This window comes from Drosophila grimshawi, unplaced genomic scaffold, assembly GCF_018153295.1.
Source record: "Drosophila grimshawi isolate 15287-2541.00 unplaced genomic scaffold, ASM1815329v1 contig_848, whole genome shotgun sequence".
Taxonomy (NCBI): domain Eukaryota; kingdom Metazoa; phylum Arthropoda; class Insecta; order Diptera; family Drosophilidae; genus Drosophila; species Drosophila grimshawi.
Window position 1 is genome coordinate 19660001 of NW_025063692.1, and position 23325 is coordinate 19683325.

General features: G+C 35.0%; 1 protein-coding gene across 6 annotated transcripts in view; it reads left to right on the top strand.

Moving 5' to 3' along the window:
- LOC6564700 (dynamin) overlaps positions 1–21363 on the top strand; it is a 21743-nt gene extending 380 nt beyond the window's left edge. Inside the window, exons 2-18 of one of the 6 annotated variants that reach the window (XM_032738487.2) lie at positions 523–1138; positions 5692–5765; positions 5849–6605; positions 6679–6795; positions 6875–7103; positions 7173–7330; positions 7431–7537; positions 8982–9175; positions 10091–10210; positions 11323–11334; positions 11930–11935; positions 13178–13381; positions 13456–13549; positions 13658–13794; positions 13879–14021; positions 17592–17738; positions 21135–21363. In XM_032738487.2, coding sequence (XP_032594378.1) covers positions 993–1138; positions 5692–5765; positions 5849–6605; positions 6679–6795; positions 6875–7103; positions 7173–7330; positions 7431–7537; positions 8982–9175; positions 10091–10210; positions 11323–11334; positions 11930–11935; positions 13178–13381; positions 13456–13549; positions 13658–13794; positions 13879–14021; positions 17592–17738; positions 21135–21216 — 2727 coding nt within the window. In that variant the 5' untranslated portion in view covers positions 523–992 and the 3' untranslated portion in view covers positions 21217–21363. Of the gene's footprint in view, positions 1–522; positions 1139–5691; positions 5766–5848; positions 6606–6678; positions 6796–6874; positions 7104–7172; positions 7331–7430; positions 7538–8981; positions 9176–10090; positions 10211–11322; positions 11335–11929; positions 11936–13177; positions 13382–13455; positions 13550–13657; positions 13795–13878; positions 14022–15282; positions 15655–17591; positions 17739–21134 lie in introns of those variants that run through there. The other 5 variants (XM_032738490.2, XM_032738488.2, XM_032738489.2 and 2 more) reach the window with 5 other exon arrangements.
- The last annotated feature ends 1962 nt before the right edge of the window (positions 21364–23325 follow it).

Below are 23325 nucleotides of genomic sequence, written 5' to 3' on the forward strand. Positions count from 1 at the left end.
TGAAATCTAAAGTAAAAATTTTACGTTTTCATTTTATCGGTATCGGTTAGTCAAAATTCGGGATATAGTTTTTGATAAACAACAGAACAACCCTGCGCGCAGACACACAAAAATCATATGCAAGAGCGCAGCAACATTAAAACCCGCCCCAACGCGTCGTCATCGGCAGCAGCAGAGGCATAAGCAGCGGCGCAGTCACAGGCAGAGCCACAGAAGAACAGCAGAAGCAAAAGCAAAGGCACGCTTACGTTACGCGCTGGCTTGTGGCGTATCGATGCCGTCGAGTTAACGTGTTCTGTCTGTCTCTGTGTGTGTGTGTTTCTGTGTGTGCGTGCATGTTTTTGTGCCTGGGCTGGATTCTTATAAGATTTTTTTTTTGCTGATATATATTTGTGTGTGCCGTTTTCTTATTGTTTTTTTTTTTTTTTGGTTTTATATATATAAAATAGTGGTGTTGTTTGCGCGCGACTTACGAAGTTAATTTTTCTTTCTTTTAATACACAATACAAACAGCAGCAGTAGCAGCAGCAGCAGCAGCAACAACAACAACTAAAACACAAGTGGCAGTGTTTGTTGGTGTCGGCAGAGAGAGGAAGAAGATAGTGTTCGTTCGTGTATGCGTGTGTGTGTGCGTGATTTGTAAAAGAAGTGAGAGCAAGAGAGAAAAAGAAAAAAATATTCACATCACACATAAAATTTGATAACTAAAAACGTAACAAAAGCTGCAGCCAGCAAGCAGCAGCAGCAGCAAACATCGAACAGCGGCCACAGAGGCTGAGGCGTAGGCGTGAGCGTCACAGCTAAGCGCTGTGTTCTTCGTGTTCTCTCTCTCTCGCTCGCTCGCTCGTTCGCAGTAACAGTAACAGCGATTAACTGTTCACAAACGTAACAAAAACAAAATTTGTGCGATCTTGTTCAAAGAGAGCAAAAAGAAGAAAAAGAAGAAGAGCACAACCTGTGTTGATAGACAACAAAAAAAACATCCTTGCAACATGGATAATTTAATACCGATCGTCAATAAGCTGCAGGATGCATTCACCTCGCTTGGGGTGCACATGCAATTGGATTTGCCCCAGATTGCCGTCGTTGGTGGACAGTCGGCTGGCAAGAGTTCCGTGCTGGAGAATTTCGTGGGCAAGTAAGTGTGTGCTAGTCATCATCATCAGCAATTCAAAATTCTAACTCTCAACACAATACACAAAAATACAATAGCAAGAAAATCCATATTTTTGCGCGAAAGCTCTCTGTATGCGTATTTGTGTGTGTAATACTGAGAGAGCTTCTATGCACGCGGTCTCTCACTCACTGTGTCCGCAAACATATGCGTGTATGTGTGTGAGTGTGTTCAATTTTGGTGAATAATCAATGAAGCAGCATTCCTCGTTTTTTGTTTTTTTTTGTGCTGGTCGCTGTCGGTGTCGGTCAGTGGGTGGGTGGGTGTGCGAGCAGGTGGCTATCAATAATTTTGCCTGCTACATACACACAGATACGTACACATACATTATGAAAATAAATCAAAAATGTGCTCATTCACATTACGCACATACAATATTCCATTAGTATGCATGTTGGCTTTGACTGGGTTACTTGAAGTTCTTCAAGTGCGATAAAATAACTTCCAATCAAAAAAAAAAAAAAATCGAAACAACAGCAACAGAACTAATTTTCAACATATACTTGCTCTTTTCTCTTTCCCTTCCACTTTACACATATCTCTCTTTCTCTCTCTCTCTCTCTCTCTTTGGCTTTCGATGCGCGTCGCTCATTGCGCTCGGCTCTGCTTCCTTTTATCTATCGGCTTTTAGTCCCCCCGTTTCCGCCCCCTGCAAATGCTGCGACACGAAAACAAATACAATAAATACTTACGCCCCAAAAAAAAAACGAGAAAAAGGAGAGGCGGAATAAAAGACGGCCAACAATAAAAAAAATATAAAAAAATCAATGCACGTTGACATTTCCTTTTGCAGCAGCGCACATGCTTTTTCTTCACATTTTCGCTTTTGTGCTAACTATTCCACCTCCCCTCGTCACTCACCCTCAAATCCCCCTAATGTCCCGTTGTTCGCCGCTACACTTCACTTTGACATTTATGCAATGCTATCGCAGTCGACGTCGACGCCTGCGTTAGCCTACATTTATCGTGTAGTTGCTACTTCTGCTCTGCAGCCCACCGCCCATCTCCCCCGCCTTTAATTCTGCTTTAACTTTTGTAACTGTTAATGAATGGAACTTACTCCCACACACACATACACAATCTATGTTGCCTGTGTCTGTCTGTGTGTGTGTGCTTGTATGTGTGTGGGTGTATGTGTGTGTGTGTTTGTTCTATGCAAAATTGCAAAATTATGTAATGTTACTACTGTTGGTCCGCCTGTCTGTCTGTCGGTCGGAGCACAATCCTTTTCTGGCGACTGTGTGGCTCCACCTACAGTTGCAAAACGCAAGCACATAATTTACGCGTTTGTGTTGTGTGTGTGAGTGTAACGGCATTCGCTTGTGTGCGCTTTTCTGCTGCTCTGGCTATTAATGCTCCTTGCGCCCACGCACACATACAAATATGTACGCACATACATACACCCACATTCACATACATACTATTAAATGTGTGGACAAAAACGTGGGTGTTTTCTTCTACGTCCTTTAGGATATATTGCCTATGTGTATGTGTATGTGTATATGTATTCTGTGTGTATGTACACATATACATATAAATAGGTACGACTTATGTGCATGCATTTGGCTTACATAAGCTCATTGCAGTCAATAACAACAACAGCATCGGCACAGCGCAGTTCATTTGCCGTTAGTTTTCGCATGCGCTGACCACACACATATATATATATATACATATATGTGCATGTATATGGATGTATATATGTATATATATACATAACTATGTATAAGCATGAGTTTGTTAATGACCTAGTTTTCCTTATTTTTCTACAGCAGCTTTTTCTGCTGTTCTCATCAATGTTGCCATTGCATGGAGTGCATGTCAATTTAAGTGGCTGCTCACAAACATTAACTGAGTGGTCAATGTCAAATAAACATTAACAGCGGCATTAGTAAAAACTCGGACCTAAATGTCAGTAGTTCATGGTATTTGCATCAGATACTGTCTCTCTCTCTCTCACACACACACACAACATAATGTTAAACATAATGGTTACATTAGCGTTAGTGGAATAACATACATGTATGTGTGTGTGCATGTATGTAAATGTACATTTCAATTTAGACAGTGACGCATAGAGCAAAAATAAAATAAAAAATAATTAAGCAAAACTAAAATGTTCGCAACTAATTTTGTTGCCTTCGCCTGCACTTGCGGTTTAAATATTTTTGACCACCATTGTGTGTCAAACATAGCACACAAAGTAAACAAACAAACACAAATAATTAAATAAAAGAAGAGAGTGGGAAGAGCCTTAGCCAAATGAACAAGAAACTTGTTAAATGAAAGATCAACAACAACATAAAAAGATCGCATCAAATCAAAAGTTGAAAAAACGCATGAAACGACAGCGAAAGCGATTGTGTGTTGTGTGTCTGTGAGAGAGAGAGAGAGGGAAAGCATGCGCAGCAGCTGATCTTATGAGTACGTGCGTGAGTGTGTGTTAGTGAGAGCAGCCAAAGAGAGTCAAAGATCCAGCACTCACTCTCTATCCCTCTCTCTAAAAGCTGGTCCAACCGGCGTCTGTTGCATTCTAAATCTGAGTGAACTTCTTCGCATTCGCGTGCGTGTGTATGTATGTGCGTGCGTGTGCGTATATATTAATGTTCATCTGCTTCGTTTAACAGAGCGCTTTTTGACCTCTTTGCTTAAATGTTTGCCAAAAGCAATAAAAAGCCAAAGAGAGCTTGCAAATGAATATCATGGGTAGTCTTGAATCATCTGAGTGATTGGGAGTGCTTGGCAGAAATTAAAAACATAAGCTGTTGATATCATCAAAATTACTTACGAGTCACATACAAGTGTGCCCGTAATTAACCACATAAAAGCCAAACGCCACACATATACACACACACATATATATATATACACACATAGTTGGAGTTAGTCATCGTTTTAGTAATTGATAACATTGCATTTTATTTGGGCCTACACAATTATGTGTTTTGTGAAAATTTATTGCTGTGTGTACACAATGGAACATATACTTAGCGTGTGCCTGTATCTGAATATTCAATATACAGTGGTCGCTCGCAAAGACGAACACGAAATGAACTTAATTTAAATGCATTAATTTCTGATTAAAGCCAAAAAAAAAGTCAAAAGATTTGAGATTAAATTTTAGTACGCTTCAAACTTTGCAGAGTGTCAATTTGTGAGCGATCACTGCGTGTTTCTTTTGTGTTATGTTGATTAGATAAGGAATGAAATCACCACTCCTCCACACACATTGGAAAATGTTTTTCACAATATTAGTAGTTTTTATCGATGTTTATTATTATTATTTTTTGTTCGGCCAGAGCTCATTAAGTGGTCTCAGGCTAACATTTTATAAAGATGACTCATTTTCTATCACTACAATTGATACTGTTGACGTTATCGATAAGGTTATTTATCTACTGTTTGTTATTGTTGTTGTAATTGCTATTTGTTAATATTGTTTGTATTTGTGTGTGCCCGACTGGCGGTCTTTGTTGACTTTGGTGGATTTGTTTGCAAGAATAAAAACAGGTCAAATGTGGAGCCACAAAATATTAATAAGCCCCAGCAAATACCTACACATGTATTTATATGTATATATTATATATATATATATATATATATATATATATATATATATATATATATATATATAAATATATACATATGAATATATGTACCTTTGCGGCTTTCCCAAGCAATTAGTAGCACATGGTGCTCTGCTCATTGTGTGTTTTATTTGCTTGTGTTTGGCTTTAATGACTCTTTCCCACAACTTCGAATTAAACAATATCATAAGCTAATTTAATCAAACCAATTTAGATCCCGCCATAGAACAATCGTTCCATTATTATCAGCATCAGCACCTGTAACGTGACTCAATCATTTACTGGCCTCTCTCAGCTGGAATATTGGAATATCGTTCATTTCAATGAGTGAGAAAGAGAGAGACAGGAGATTTGCCTATTAATTCTCTAGCCTGTATTCTTCTTCATAGACTTCTATATATATATATCTCCCTCTCTCCATATCTCTGTTAAGAGAAGGGACGAAATAACAGCATTTGATGACTTTTGCGCTTGTGTAAACAAATTGTTATTTGCAGCTGCTGTTCTTCAACAATCAATTTTGTATTTTTCTTTCAGACTGTTTTTTTTCTTTTCTGTTTTCTTAATTGGATTTGATGACTTCAGCTGGCAATTAACTTGGTTAGTTGAAGGCAAAACGCAAATTTGCGTATATTTCGTACGCAAAGATATTTGAAATTCATATTTCGTTGATATTTGCAACAAATTGGAAACGGTTTAGCAGGATTTAATGTAGTTGGAAAGCTTGTTATCAATTACTTGTTCTATTGCCAACCTATTACTATATTGACGTGATCAATTGTAATTGTGAATCTGTCAAAAGAACCCTAATTAACCAATATTCACACTCACACTCGGACACCCACACTCACACACTCATATGTCAATTAACAATTGAACGAAGCTTCTATAAAATATTTCATTGTTTTTCCATTCATATTATATTCACAGAGACTTTCTGCCTCGTGGCTCGGGCATTGTGACGCGCAGACCTTTAATTTTGCAGCTAATCAATGGCATAACTGGTAAGTAGTGATGTCTGGCCAACTTTATTGTTCATGAATATAGATATATATATTCATATATGGACATATTCCTTTACTCTTAGAATATGGCGAGTTTCTGCATTGTAAGGGTAAAAAGTTCTCAAGCTTCGATGAGATACGCAAGGAGATCGAGGATGAGACGGATCGTGTGACGGGTAGCAATAAGGGTATTTCAAACATTCCGATTAATTTGCGAGTCTATTCGCCGTATGTACTCAATTTGACACTTATCGATTTGCCCGGCTTGACGAAAGTGGCGATCGGTGATCAACCGGTGGATATTGAGCAGCAGATTAAGCAAATGATATTCCAATTTATACGCAAGGAGACCTGTCTGATTCTGGCCGTAACGCCGGCCAACACAGATCTGGCCAATTCGGATGCCCTGAAGCTGGCCAAGGAGGTTGATCCGCAGGGTGTGCGTACCATTGGTGTCATCACCAAGTTGGATCTCATGGACGAGGGCACCGATGCACGCGATATTCTCGAGAATAAGCTGTTGCCGCTGCGGCGCGGCTATATCGGTGTTGTCAATCGCTCCCAAAAGGATATCGAGGGACGCAAGGATATACACCAGGCGTTATCCGCTGAGCGTAAATTCTTCCTCAGCCATCCATCGTACCGTCATATGGCCGATCGCCTGGGCACACCCTATCTGCAGCGTGTGCTCAACCAGCAGCTGACCAATCACATTCGCGACACATTGCCAGGTCTGCGTGACAAGCTGCAAAAGCAAATGCTCACCCTCGAGAAGGAAGTCGAGGAGTTTAAGCATTTCCAGCCAGGCGATGCCAGCATCAAGACAAAGGCTATGCTCCAGTAAGCCAATAAGCCATAAACTAATTGATATATATTAAAAATATATATTTGTTTATTTCTTTGTTGCGTGCAGAATGATACAGAAACTGCAGTCGGACTTTGAGCGGACCATCGAGGGCAGCGGCTCGGCTTTGGTCAACACAAATGAGCTGTCCGGCGGAGCCAAGATCAATCGCATATTCCACGAGCGGTAAGTGTTACACATCTATCTATCTTGGATATAATATAATATAATAATCATATTAATTGTCTGCCGCCTCCTTGTGCAGTCTACGCTTTGAGATTGTGAAAATGGCGTGCGATGAGAAGGAGCTGCGTCGCGAGATCTCGTTTGCCATTCGCAACATTCACGGTATTCGTGTGGGTCTCTTTACGCCCGACATGGCCTTCGAGGCGATTGTGAAGCGCCAGATTGCGCTGCTCAAGGAGCCGGTCATCAAGTGTGTGGATCTAGTCGTCCAGGAATTGTCTGTTGTGGTGCGCATGTGCACTGATAAGGTTGGCCATCCAGTTATTAACCTATAATTTCCTATTGATAAATCAACTGATTACTGATTAACTCCACAGATGAGTCGCTATCCGCGCTTGCGCGAGGAAACCGAACGCATCATTACCACACATGTGCGCCAGCGCGAACAGCGCTGCAAGGAGCAAATTCTGCTGCTCATTGACTTTGAGCTCGCCTACATGAATACCAATCACGAGGATTTCATTGGCTTTGCCAAGTATGTGTGCACCCAAACCCAAACCTAAACCCAAAACTAACATCCACCACAAACAAATCAATAAGACAACTGTCAATTCAATTTTCTTTTTTCTGTATAGTGCTCAGAATAAATCTGAGAATGCAAACAAGACCGGCACCCGACAGCTGGGCAATCAGGTTATTCGAAAGGGTCACATGGTCATTCAGAATCTTGGCATCATGAAAGGTATGTTCCCCATATCCAGCCGTGACGATCGCATCCGTCTCCGTCTGTGGCACCAAAAAAAAAAAAAACAAACACACACACACAAAAAAGAAAAAAAAACACAGACACACCAAATCTAACACCCAATGAAACACACAAAAATACAGCAGCCACAACAAACACCTTTTCAACAATTAACATTCTATTGCACTGTCTTCTAACCCTCCAACTAACCCGAGTACTATATCGATCATATATATATAGTACAGTAACTGAAATATTCTATGCTAGTTCTCATTTTTTTCATCTTAATCTTCAATTTTGCCATTTTAAAGTAGTCGAACAGCTAAAAGTTCTGCTTATATTATTTATATTATAGCTTAGATGAAATCCAAGTAATTATGTCTAATATTTGACTCAAGTAGTAGTTATAAATGCCAAGCACTTGCTAAGTAACCTGGCAGGTAAAAGCTCTCGATCAGAATCGATATTTATCGATTAGCCAGTAAATGCGATAAAATAGCACTCAAACGCAATTTGAGTGATTTGATATAGTAAAGACTAGTATAGTTGGCTGTCTGTCTGTCTATATAGAGCATTCTTCTCAAAATCTCTCATCTCTTTCTCTCTGTTTGTCTCTCTCTCTCTCTCTCTCTCTCTCTATTATACACACACACTCGAGCATGTGGCATGGGAAAGTGGCATGGAATGTGCTTACTTAAGTACTACTTACATACCTAATTCTAATTCTCGTAATGAACAAATCTCAAGTCTGTAGCTGTACTAGCTATCTATTCAGCACACTTAATTATTTCAATTTCAAGCACTCTTCTTTTAAGTATTATTTCTTGAGTTTTGTTTATCTTGCATTTTTTTTTTTTTTTTTTTGTATATCTTGTATGTGTTTTTTCTGTGTTGTTCTTTTTTTTCTTCTGGCTTTTTGAATTATTATTGGTGTTTTTCTTTTCGGTCCTATGTACTTTTTATTTCTTGACTCTTTTGTCTGTGGAAAATTGAAAGCTTTGCTGAGGTTTTTGCCACGCATACTTGGTTCGTATTCAATGATCTTTATCTTTATCTTTGCTTAACAAAAACCACAACAACAACAACAACAAACAAACAAACAAACAAAAAACAATTACATTAATGTGCTGTACTTTCGTATATATATGCTTGAACTTTGTACTCTTGAAATAACCCGCACTTGATTCGGAAACGAAACGGCAAGTTCGAAATGGAAATTGAGACTGTTTCGAATCCGACTCATGCCAAATACAACTCCCAAAAGACACCCACAGACTCCCATCCAACATCCCACATCCCGCATCCTATCATCGCCATCATATATCGCATTTGGCATTAAGAATTCATACTTGATGTATGATGTAGTCTTGTCGTATCGGAGATCGTATATTGATTGTACTCTGTTCAAAACCACGCAACACAATTTTTATTTGTTTCGCAGGCGGCTCGCGTCCTTATTGGTTTGTGCTTACATCGGAGAGCATCTCCTGGTACAAGGACGAGGATGAGAAGGAGAAGAAATTCATGTTGCCGTTGGATGGTTTGAAATTGCGCGATATTGAACAGGGCTTTATGTCAATGTCTAGACGTGTTACATTTGCTTTATTCAGTCCCGACGGACGTAATGTTTATAAGGTTAGTAATTTTTGTTAGCATACAAAAAAATGAATTCTAAAAAAAAAAACAATTAAGCAAAGTACAAAAACCACAAAAAAATGAGAAAACAAAAGTCTAAAATAGATCAAGAAATTTCAACAAAGAAACGAAAAAAAATATTAGACAAAAAAAAAACATTTGCCGTCAGTATTTTCTACAACAACTAATATACAAGTATTAATTGTTGTAGTTAACTACATTCAATTATTTAAATTTTAAAATCATTTTTGGTTTCTTTTGTTTGAAGAATTTTTGCGTTCAAGTTGTCCCCCAATTTGATTCTTGAGTTGAAAAACTAGCTCAACAATTTAGTTGAAATACGAACAATTAATTAATTTTTTTGTATAAGATAAAAATTACTATGTTTTTTATCAACATTTGGAGTCAAATCAAAGGCCAAAAGGAGCTTGCGAACTTATCGATAACGATTAATCGATGCAAACTCCTTTTCAGCGTTTGATTTGTGAGCATGACATGAAAACCAAAACTAAACAAAACGCTAGCTAACGGCATTTCCTTCGATAAACTGATATATATATACACACATGTATATACCGATAAACCAATATATATATATATATATATCTATATATACCGTCGATACAAAACACTAACTAACCTCCTGGTCCAAGATATACGCCAGCTGCGAACCACTTGACTCAACTAAACCACCAATATAGAAATAAAAAACCCACCAAAATAAACCGAACCAACCAAAGCCACAACCCGTCCACGTACTCGTACTCGTAATCGTAATCGTAATCGTAATACGTTGACCCATATACCAAATGCTTGACGAAAATACCTATCCATTTGTTCTCTTTGCGCTTGGACGCTTCTCTTTCTCCTGCACACACACAAACACACTCACACACTCAATACACACACATTTAGGATTACAAACAACTGGAGCTGTCGTGCGAGACAGTCGAGGATGTCGAGTCCTGGAAGGCATCATTCCTGCGCGCTGGCGTCTATCCCGAGAAGCAGGAGACCCAGGAGAATGGCGATGAGGTGCGTACTCCTAGTTCTTTCCATTATGCAATAACAAACACTATCATTCAAAATATTTGTTGAGATATTATTAAGCTTATTAGCTTAGACCTAAGTTTTGATGTATGTGTGTATGTATGTATGTATTTACCCAAATCGTATTTATGTATCATGTTAGCCCATGATTAGATAACAGCCCAATGACAATGCCCAATTAACCCAATCTCTCTGTCCTCTGTCTCTATTTCTCTCGCTCTCGCTCTGTATTTACATATGTGTCATGTACATACTACATACATCCGCTACTATGCTTACGTACGTTCAAAATGTATTTGAATGTAGTGCATATCCCATGCACATATCACATACATATACATATATCTGTCTGTGTCTATTTCGAATGCGATCTTACTGCTAACGAGCCAACACTCGATTAGTTTCATCGTTTTGCTTTGCCTCCACATTCCAAGATGCAATCATTCCATTCCCATTTCCATTTTAACTGATACAGCTGTTAAACATGCTCAGCTGTTTTACTTACAGCTCTTTTAGCTGTTATATCTTTACAGCTTTTTATCATACTGCAACCTGTACTTGTATCCTCAGTGCTGTTAAGCTGTTTAACAGTGTTCAGTGTTGCTCATAGTACATTTTTAATTCATAGGTTTAACAGAAAAGCATGATCAAGAAGTCATTTATCTGTCTCTCTCTATTTCTACATATTCCCTTTGCATATCTTTTAATCCAGCAGCAGCAGCCGCAGCCGCGTCCATTACCTGTCTATGATTATGTTAATGTGTGTGCGTGTGTGTGTGTATATATATATGTGATTACTATACACACGTGCACATTCCTATTTCATATGCTGAATGAATTATATTTGCAAAAATACAGTTAACTTTACTTGCTATATAAATAGATGTAAAGAAATGATTTTGAAACTGCAATAACTTATTCAATGTTTCTTTACTTTTTTTTAATGTTGCGCCACCACCTATATATATATATATATATATATATACTTATATATATATATATATATATGTATATCTATATATTTATATATATAACTACATATATAAATGCGAATAATATTATACGTATATTATATTATATAATATGTGTATATGCAGGAAGGACAAGAGGTTTGTTTCTTTTCATCATTTTTAACATATACTTTGCATATCTCCTGTGCTCTCTCTCTCTCTCTCTCTATCCTGTCTATTTTTTCTTTTGAAATCCTGTGTTTTTTTTTGGGATCGAATTGGGTCTTAGTTTTATTGAGCAGCTAATAACATTTGTGTATCTTTATAATTTTCCTGCATTTGTATTAACATCAACTAATCAAATTTTGGGATAAATTCTATTTAAAAAATTGGAACTTAACACGTTTTGTATATATTAATATATGTATTTCCCCTTCCCCTTTTACACTCGGCTTTGTGTTTCTTTTTTGCGTTTAATTTATATACTTACATATATTTCGTATACATTAACAACTGGTGTGTGCAACAAACAATTATAAATATACATATATATCCTATCTTTAATATCTACAAAGAATATATAAAAATATATATAATTTTAATTTGACAATATTTTTTATCAATTATTTTCTTCTATTTTCCCGTCCACGTACCAAACGAAATGACAAAAAAAAAAAAAATCGAAATTACAATGACAATAATATTTGTAATACAAATATACAAAAAAAAATACGATTTATCCAACCATTTACAGCAAAAAGTATGTTAATTTTTCCGTTCAATCGTTCTCAACTTTACTTATTACTCGTATTCATATTTGTATTCGTAAACCCAATTAACATTGGTCTTTGTTTTTCGTTGGAATCCAGTAATTAATAACACACTTCCTACTCGTTACTCACACTTTAAAGCTTTGCTTACATATAAAACATAAACCAAAAAAAAAAAAAATAAACACAAACTGTACAAGAATTTAGCATACATTAAGTTTCAAGCCTTTTTCTCTTTCCAAACGCTTTTTAATCGAACGGTATAGCAGTTAATAGAGACAGGATTGTCGCTCATCCCATAAAAGATCTCTTTCTGATCTCATATAATTAACATTTCCGAATTCTCGCTAATTCAAACTTAGACTAAACAATTCTAGTTTTAGTGAATTTAATTAGTCATATTGAGCTGACTTCTGATCTGTTCTATGATCTATTTTTGAACTCCTTATGGGTTATATTTATCCATAATATATCTTTCTGGCTTCTCGATAACATTATTCTAAATTTTAAAACAATGGAACTTAACACATTTAAAACACGTCAAATATATATTTTTTTACTTAAAACCGTATTTGTAGCCGTTATCTTTTATGTTAGTAATTATTTATTAAGTATATAATATAATATGGTATCTTATATGTACTACAAAGCACAACAAAATTATACACCAAAAATCACCTTTAAGTAACTAACACCAAAAAAAAAGAAGAAAAAACCGAAAAGGCTTTCGTAAAATTAGTTTGCTTTCTTTATTATTTTTTGATTTAAGTGTTCTTGTTATTTTTGTATGGAAACTTTTGGAAAATTACTTTATCTAATCTATTATATTTTACTCGATGCAAATTAACCAATAAGCTTTCCAAAATTTTGCTCCACAAAAAAAAAAATAAAATAATAAATGGAGAGCTGCATTGAAATTGTTGACTAATATGCTTTACTTTTGTCGTCTGCACCAAACTTTGACACTATTATTCGATTGTGCAAATTGTTTGAACAAACACGTTTTCATTTAATTGATTGTATCTATGTTTTTTCCCCCCGCCTCCCATTACTTTTACCCCCCTCTATACGAACCAAACTACAAAAAAACCAACTAAATCAACTGAAAAAATTCAAATTCGATATGTTAAAAATCCATAATGAAATCTAATATCGTTTATCGATAATCGATAATGTCAAACAAACGAAATATAAATATATAATAACATCGACGAACACAACAACAACAAAAGTCGGCCAATGAAGAGAGCTCCACAGATCCACAATTGGAGCGACAGGTGGAAACCATTCGCAATCTGGTTGACTCCTACATGAAGATCGTCACGAAGACCACCCGAGATATGGTGCCAAAGGCCATTATGATGCTGATCATCAATAATGCCAAGGACTTTATCAATGGAGAGCTGTTGGCACACCTCTATGCCTCTGGGGATCAGGTATATTTATATATAAATAAATACATATATATATATATGCTAATAATCCATATTTTGCATCAATTTCTCAACAGGCACAAATGATGGAGGAGTCCGCCGAGTCGGCAACAAGGCGTGAAGAAATGCTGCGCATGTATCGCGCCTGCAAGGATTCCTTGCAAATTATTGGTATGAAATATAAACTTGTCTCTCTACAAGCAATCTGCAATCACATTTAATCGAATCTCTCTCTCTCTTTCTCTCTCTCTCTCTCTGTATCTCTGCCTATCCACACAGGTGACGTATCGATGGCAACTGTATCATCGCCATTGCCACCACCCGTGAAGAACGATTGGCTACCAAGTGGCTTGGAGAATCCAGGTCTATCGCCACCCAGCCCCGGTGGCCCACGTAAGCCAGCACCCACCGCACAGGTAACTCTCAATGATGATTAAGTGCATCCATCCATCAATTTGGGCATATTATCTAATATTATTTATTCTCCGGTCTTTTTGCAGGGCTCGTTGGGTGGACGCAATCCACCATTGCCACCGGCAACTGGACGCCCAGCGCCAGCAATACCCAGCCGCCCAGGAGGTGGTGCACCACCGCTACCAGGCGGTCGGCCAGGCGGCGCCCTTCCACCACCATTGCTACCATCGTAAGTGACAACAAATCTATATATATATATATAGAGTAAATATAGCATATAGTATATATACAACATATTTTATTTGTTTGCTTTGAAATCAGCTTTTGTTTTCTTTAGTTCGCCATGTACACATCTTTTATTTCTTTCTTTCTTTTTTGGGAATACTTATGTACATTTAATTAGGTGTCGCTGAATGACAAAAACTACTCTCTCCAGTATTTTGTCGTATTATTCTGCTTTTTGATTTCGATCCTTTTGTTTTGTTTGTTTTAGTTTGTTTAATTGTATTTACTTGTCGACGATTGGGACCTCTTTTTATATGCAGCCAAAAATACCCCAAAAACACACACAACAAACACACGAAAACACATATACACAAAAGTCTATATATATAAATAATATATATAATATATATATATATATATATATATATATATGTATATATAAATATATATAGTACACATATATAATTATAATTATATACTAACATATGTGTACAGATGTAATTGTTTTGGGTCGAGTTTTAATTTGTGTTTGTAACTAATATTTACTTTATTTCTTTGGAAATCCCTTGCGAAAGATATAATATAAAAGATGTAAATATAAAAAAATACACATTTGTAGTTCAAAAGCCTAACAGTTATTTTTATTGTTGATCAAGCTGAAATAAATACAATGCATAGCTATGATCTAATATAAAAATAACAGATTCCCATATACTATATATTCTTCAAGGGTCTTTCTTTGTTTGTTTTTTTTCTGTTCTTTTGTTTGTTTTTTCATTGGAAGGTAGCTTGTTCTCTTAATCGCGATAATAAAAGCTCATTCCTCAGTGATGATAAATTTTGATATAAGATTGCATAACCAAATATATTAATTAGCATAACCTGACCAATTTAAATATTCTATGTTGGCTTTTGAGGGCAAGCTACCAGAATTGGCATTTCAAATGTGTAGTTTTTTTTTCTTTCGGTTTATTTTTTCTTCAAAATATTTTTTGTTGGTTTATTTGTGATTTCCTGCATTGTAACAAGTATTTGTAAAAAGCAAAAACAAACTTAACAGAATATAACAAAACAAAATCGTTTGTTTCTTCTCTTTTTTCTCTCTTTCCCTCACTAATTTTGACAAAACAAAAACAACAACAAACTCCCAAACTAAAAAATCAATTGTTATTAATCATAACGCACACACACACACACATACACACATAAATGCTGTACATATTTTTGAATCGCCCGCTCACACAATCGCATCCACATCGCTGCAGACGTCGCTAAATTGTCAGCCACAGCCACAGGCCACAGAAGGCATTTACTCTCTTTAACTAAATAACCAAAATCGCTTTCGCTTTAACCAACTCAACTCAACCAAACTCAACTCAAACAAACTCAACTCAAATTCAACTCAACCAAAACCAACCGTAAATCTCAGCCAATCGAACCGATTCAAATGATAATAACTCCAGTGCAGGCTCACGCTCTCACTCTCGCTCTCTTAGTAACTGTCAGAGTCTCCCACTCGAAAGCTCGCTCAGTAAAATGCAACAACTACAACGACGTCGTCTAGAACTATGCAAAAATGCGTTACATGATTAAAAAAATATACACAAAAAACAAAAACAAGAGAAAAGAAAACTACATAATATATACTCGTATATATATATATATATATATATACAAAATATCTGATGCGTTCGATTATAATTATTGATATTTATATTATTATTATTAGTAATAAATATACATATACATATACAAATACATATACATATACATATACATATTTATATTTATATATATGTATACTGTTGACAAGTGGAATACTCAAGAATGAGAAAACACACACAACCTACGATGAAAGCACAGAAAAATTATATAAAGATACATATATATATATATATATATAGATTCATTTATATATGTATATAATATATATACATATACATATGTATGACACGATATGAGATCATTATATCAGAACTGTAACCGCTCGACACTTAGATATTTCTTCATAGTTTGTTAGTTTTTTTTATAGCTTAACAAAAACAAAAAAAATAAGAGAAAAGAGAAAACTCTAAGAGACTATATTTGAGAACGACGCGCCGATGCTGAGCTTGAGTTTTGAGTTACTTCCTGTTGATGGAGGAGCGATTGATTTGACAGTGTTATGTAAATGTTACAAACATGTATAATGCACACATACACACACACACACATACACACACACACACATACACACAAACATCCATGTATACAGACATACCTACATATAACAAGAATATATTTGCGGCGATATGGAAACCAAATGAAATGAAGAGACATTTATGCTTAAGTTAACTAAAGTACCTTTTTTGTGTTGTTGTTGTTGTCGTTAAATAAAACTAAAGCATTAAACCAACAAAAAAAGATTTAAAAAGAAAATATATATACATATATATATATATATATATATATATATACATATACATATACATATACATATACATATACATATACGTATATATGTTTATAAACTACGCATTAACGGGAACTAAAGCAGCTAAATTCCATTACATAAAACATTATATTAATTATACATATTAAATGGGCAAAAAGTTACAAATTAATTGTTCAGTGTGTGTACGTAATACAAAAAAAAAGAAAAACAAATCCAAGTAAATAAATATATAGTTTAATGAAAATGAAAATTAAAGGAAAATTATATGCCTACACAGACACTTACAATATATACCCACACACACATACACACATACATACATACATATAAGACCCTATATGTATATATGTGAAAACAGACTGACACACACACAAGCGTTTACTTATTTTTGGCTGGCACTGTGACCAGTTTGAAGCAGCTAATTCTTCTCACCCAAGAATTCCGTCTTCTCTCAGTTTGTCAGTTGGGAGGGGTGGGGTGGGGTGGCTTTTTTTTGCTATTGTATTCCTCCTTTCCTCGTGTCGGCTTCATTTACCTCTAGGTCCTTGATCACACAATTGGCTAAACAGTGATTTGAAAGCATGGCAAAGTTTGGGGACTTTGTTTTTGTTTTGCAGAGAGTATTTGCCTATTTTGATTATTCTTTTCCGTTCATATTCTTGCTTCTTTCTCTTTGATTTTCCTGCTGAGCTCTGCTTTTGTGCGCATGCGTGTAGGTGTTTGTTGTGTGTGTGTGTGTGTGTTAATCATTAATCATACAAAATATACGTATTTACTTTGTTTTAATCATTGTAATTTGTTTGTTGTTATTTATTTGTTAATTGTTGACTGTGCTTAAGCTTTTGTTTTCTTATTGACTATCTCTTATAATTTTGTGACTAAATTTAAACCAACCACACACAAACACACACACACATACGCCTACTCCAAAACACACCACAGAGCGAGGAGCAGCGCAATGAGTAACAAATCAATAAAAAGGGGTTTCAAGCGTTCCGATAACTGCTTGATCACATAGCCAAGTGGCCATATTTATGTGTACATGAACATTATTTCGTTTGTTCGACGATGTGTTCTTTTTTTTTGCGTATTTGCCAAGAAACAACAACAACAGTACAAAATACTTTTACAACTTTCAAGTCGCGTCACTGGAGCTGTCGGCGGTGCAATTACACAGCAGGCGGGCGCCAATCGCTACATCCCGGAGAGCATGCGCGGACAAGTGAATCAGGCTGTGGGCCAGGCGGCTGTCAATGAACTTTCCAATGTCTTTGCCACACGGTTCAAGTAAAGAGCTGACCAACAGCAACGAGAGCAAAGCCGCCAGCCAAAAGCGCGAGCTTTCTTTCAAGAGCAAACCAGAAACACGCACGCACTCACGCACGCACGCACGCACGCACGAACGAACGCACGCGCGCACGTACGCACACACGCACGCACGCACGCAAAAGCATTTGAACCAAGAGAGCAGCTGCACTGTGTGTGTGTCGTCTGTCTGTGCCTGCGCCTGCGCCAGCGCCTTCGAGTTCTCTCTTCTCATGCAAATTCTCTGTTCCATCAAATTGTTATGTTATTTATTAACTTTCATGTTGTTGTGCTCTTTTTTTTTCTTCTTTAATTAGTATATATACTACATCCATTTGTTTTTCCGTGTCCTGTGTGTGTATGTATGTCAAGAAAACTAAGTTTGCTCCATCTATCAAAAAAAAAAAAAAGAAGAAAAAAATCAAATATATTATATATAAAGCAAAGTCATTTTCTATTGTTATTGTTTCTGTTTGTCTTTCATCATTATTTTGTTCAATTGCGTGTCTTCCCATTAATTAAGTTGTAAATTGGTTTAATTGGCAGAAAAAGAAATGTTGCTCAATTTGTTACAGTGCCTCGGCCTTGGCTTTTGAACTCGTAACATTCCGATTAAAACTATCGATAACACTTAAGTGAGAGTCAAATGAAATGTAGTCTTTATTATACCACTCATAGATGTTTATTTCGATATCTTTGATTTGTATATTTAGGACTATTATTAATTGTACCTTTACTTTCAAGTCATCGATAAATGTATACATATCGATAACACGCAATCTTACACGCATACGAACATCACACACACTCTTAAAATATTCGTCAAGCGTTGCTATTGGAAAACTTATATGAATGGGGAATTTCTTCAAAATCGAAATCTCAAATAACGTTGTTAATTACATTATTCGATGAAGCAAACCGCGAAATAATAATTTAAAACCAAAAGATATGAAATACATTAACCTTTACATACATATATATAGTCTATATCTTATTTAGATAAAGATTTGCATAAATGTGAATCGTGCTTAAATGCAATATTGTAATTGTTACTAATGTGTTTTTCTGTAGTTTTTAATGCCACCTTAAACTATATGTATATATATATATATATATATATATATATATATATATGCATATTTATATATGTATTTGTTTATGCTGCAAGTTGTTGCAAAAAAAAATATAATGAAAATTGCAGACATTAAACCAAAGTAAATATTGAAAGCGCTAATTGGTATTTAAATGCAGTGCACAAGTGCATCATACATGGGCGCATATATATATGTATGTATGTGTATATGAGGAAGAGGAAGAGTGTCTTAGAGTAATATTACAGCTAATATATATATATATATATATGCATATATGTTCACATATGTATGTGTATGTAAATGTATACTAGATAAGCACAAACAAAACAAACTACATTTAACTAAGTAAATCGAAAATATGTAGACAAGGTTCACTGAATATACATAGACGCAAAACCCAAAAGATATTTATTTTCATCTTAGGCCTAACAGGTCTTAAGTACATGTTGCTAATTAACAATAACATTTAATAGATGGATTTATCAATTATGCTTTTGTTTTTAGTTTTTTCTTTGTTTTTTAATTCGATTGCAATCTTTGCTGTTGATTTCTCGATTGAGAAATATAACGACAATGAAATGAATGTATATGTATTTGAACAAGAGATTCTTAAGAAGTCGTCGAATATTAGATCGCTTTTCGAACGAATCGCAGCTATTAACGTTATTTGTAATTTTGTACAATGCTATGTACATTTGTACGCAACCAGAGAGATGAAAAGCAAGCTAAAGTAAGCGTGGTCTATCGATAAATTGCTTTCATATATGTTATGCACACATATGCGCATGTATGTATATCTGTATATGTGTATATATTACTACTATATATGAGTTAGTTATCCGTGGAGAAGTGCACGGCTCTCGCGATTGACTATTTATCGATTGTCGATTTATCGAATCGTATATGCGCGTAATAGTGCATGGCTTATCGATAATTGAATCGAGTCGACACGTGCGCTCCCTTTCACCGGAGTAGAGCAAAACATATAACCGATAATTAAATCGATAAACGATTCTAACAAAAATTAACCACTTTTTCCATCATCTTCTCAAGTTATGATAACGGTATTATCTATAGATATACGTATATGTTTATTCTATACATGCAAATGTCGCAACTATTTATCTCTCCTCTATATGTTTATTTAAGTCTAGTAAACACACACACACACACACTGACACAACACACTTCGCATACTTGCATACACACTGACATTCACATATATAAATACTTACATATATATATAAATCTATTATGTACCACCATATACATATACATATATATATACATATAATTTTGAAAAGGAGAAAACCCTCTTGAGCATCCCAACTAATAAGTGTAGTTCACTATCAATTGCTGTTTATTGAATTGAAAGTTATGAAAAGTTATGATAAATAAAATGCCCAGAGTATTAAGTTAAGATGCAATGCGCATGTCACCGAATACATTAATACATAATACTTATATATATGAATGAATGCAAAATGTGAGACGAGGGGTAACTACAATGTGTTAAATAAAAACAATATATATATATATATATATATATATTATATATTACATATATATATATATATATAGAAATATTAAAAAAAAACAAAAAAAGAGCAAGCACAACTGCTTTACTGTTATTTTTACTATAGAATCTGTTAGCTAACAGCGCTGCTGTCACGCATGAAGACATCTGTTAAGCTTTTGGCCAGCATTGTGCTCTCCCAACCAAACAACCAACCAACCAACACACATAAGAGATTGGATTGACACAAGAGTTGGAATGAGCCACAGGCATAGTTGCAAGTGTAATCAGCTAACAGGGCTGTTAATGGCTGCTGTTAATCATTTGCCTCTGCATTTCTCTGTTATACGCACAAAGTCCAATTGGATCTGGCGTTGTCATTCATGCATTAAAAAAAAAAGAAAAGAAAAACAATTTTAAAAAATCGAATTAAGCTGCGTGCTTTGCTCTATTTGTCCCTCCTTTTGGCTCGTCCTGTTAACATTTCCTCTGTTATTTCAATTCGTTTGGTGTTGGTTTCGCTTTCGCCATTCTCTTAAACCAGTAAGTGATCTCAATGTGAGCAATGAACTAACATAAGTTTCCTGTCCTGCCGGTGAGTTGACTCTTCACTATCTAATTCATTATTAAATATATAATAACTTCTTTGCTCGTATTTAACTGTTTACATCTCACATGCAAATTTGCTTTAAGTACGTAGCATTCAACGTTGCATTAAATAATGTACATTTTTTTTATTGACTCTTTCTCTTAATTTACTCTTCACAGCCGGCCCGGTATGAATGCGCCCCCAAGGCTTCCCGATCGTCCATCCTACTACGGCAATACGACCAATGGACGACCCTACTGAGAACGGGGATGCGAGGAAGTCGAACAATTTAATCTGCGAGTTGGATCAGTACTGAGCGTTCGATTGGAACAGTTATACTGAACATCAAAGTAGATAGCTATAAAGCATATTCCGAATTCGGTTTAGTACTGTTTATTTTTTATTGAACTCAATTTGTATTATTATATATGTATGTGTCGATATATAGTTTTCATAATCGGCAAGTTGTAAATGATTTATGAGTGGGCGTGTGAGTGTGTTTGAGTGTTTTCATTATTTTTTTTTCGTTTTTTTTTTTTGTTTGTTTCCTTAACTCAATTAAAGTGTGTAGCCCAACACTTTCGACTGTTCCCTTGTAATGCATATATACATATCATAGGCGTAGAGTAGTTGCAAATAATGTAAAGATACATATTTACATATGTATATACAAATAGCTTATATATATATGTACACACACACACACACACATACACACACACAATGCCCGCACACTAGCCAACATGCAAACAAACATACATATTATATTTTTGTAATTAAAGTTTAAGTGAGAAAGCAGCCTCAACTGTCATACAGTCATACAGTTAAACCGTTATACAGTCATACACAATTTAGGACAGTCATTTTTCCAGCTGTGCTAAACCTTATATAGTATATATATATACCTGTATACATCTATATATATATATATATATATTTATATATATATTTATATTGTTAAAGTTCAACTTTACTCGAGAGCGAGAGAGAACACATTTTATAATTCTCTGTTCATTGTAAATATTTCAACAATTGTTATAAATAATATTGATAATACATGAAACGCTTTAAATACACATTTTTCCAAAATATATATACACACATAGTATATAAATTGTAGGAATTGCAAATAATATCCTATATAAATTAATAAAAATATAAAAAATAATTGTGTGTTTCCGTACCCTTTATATATACAACTGTTTATTTATATATATATGTAAGTATATATATATATTTGTATTTACTTACACATAAAGTATCTGGAAAAAAATAATATTTAAAATCGATAAAAGTTAATATTTTTATATTATTTATATAAATATGCAAATGCATCCAATTATACTTTTAATTTTACATGTAAATTTAAGCAGAGAAATGAACATGCATTAAACAATGTTATTCAAAGCAAATGCAAATATTAAACTTTAAAAATATAACAGATTAAGTAACAACCGCATTTTGTAATTATTCCTGAACTGTGTAATCTTTGAGAAATGACTTCATGGTAAAACGTGCATTTCTCGGAACATTTGATGCAAAATGAATATATAAAGGTAAAAGGCCTGTATAATGTTGAAAGGATTTCGGAAATTGGATATTTTTTTTGGCGAAGATATAACATATTTTGCAGCATGACGTATTTTGAAATTTTGTTGCATGTGATTGCGATTCTATCGCACCAATTCGAAGTCAAAAATAAGTAAGGTTTTGTGCCGAGTTCGAGTTGGATTCCTTCACAGGAATTGGGACAATTGCCCTCGGATTTGTCCAAAAAGTATGCTTTAAGATTATGATTTTCAGAAACTAGTTCCACTGGTGACTGGTCCCCCTATTCTCTGTTTGCCTTAAAAGTATGCTTTAAGATTTTGATTTTCAGAAACTAGTTCCACTGTAGACTGGTCCCCCTATTGTTTGTTTGCCTTAAAAGTATGCTTTAAGATTTAACCTTAAAAAAAAACAACAATTACAATTTTGTTATTTCCATTTATTATAATGGGTTTTTTCCCATCTGTTTTATCATATTTTTTTTCATTTTAAGCGCTAGTAAAATATAAAATTGAAAATAAAAGTGTATTCTGAAATTGTAGTGGTTAAAACGCTTCGCCCCGGATTCTTTTGGTTTCTGTGCGTTGTTAAGTTTGGATGTGTTTGGATAATGCCAGTATTGAGTTTCTTGCTTTAAACTTTGCAATGCAAAGATGTATTTTTTATTTGTTCGACTATTATAATTTCTTTGTTAATTAAGTTATGTAATTACGCTGTAATTTGCATCGTGGTCACACGTTAACATTATTTTAATCGGCTTATTGTTGTTCTCTATCAAACTTTCGTTCTGTCTGTTAGTTGAATTGTATTTCAATTGTCGGG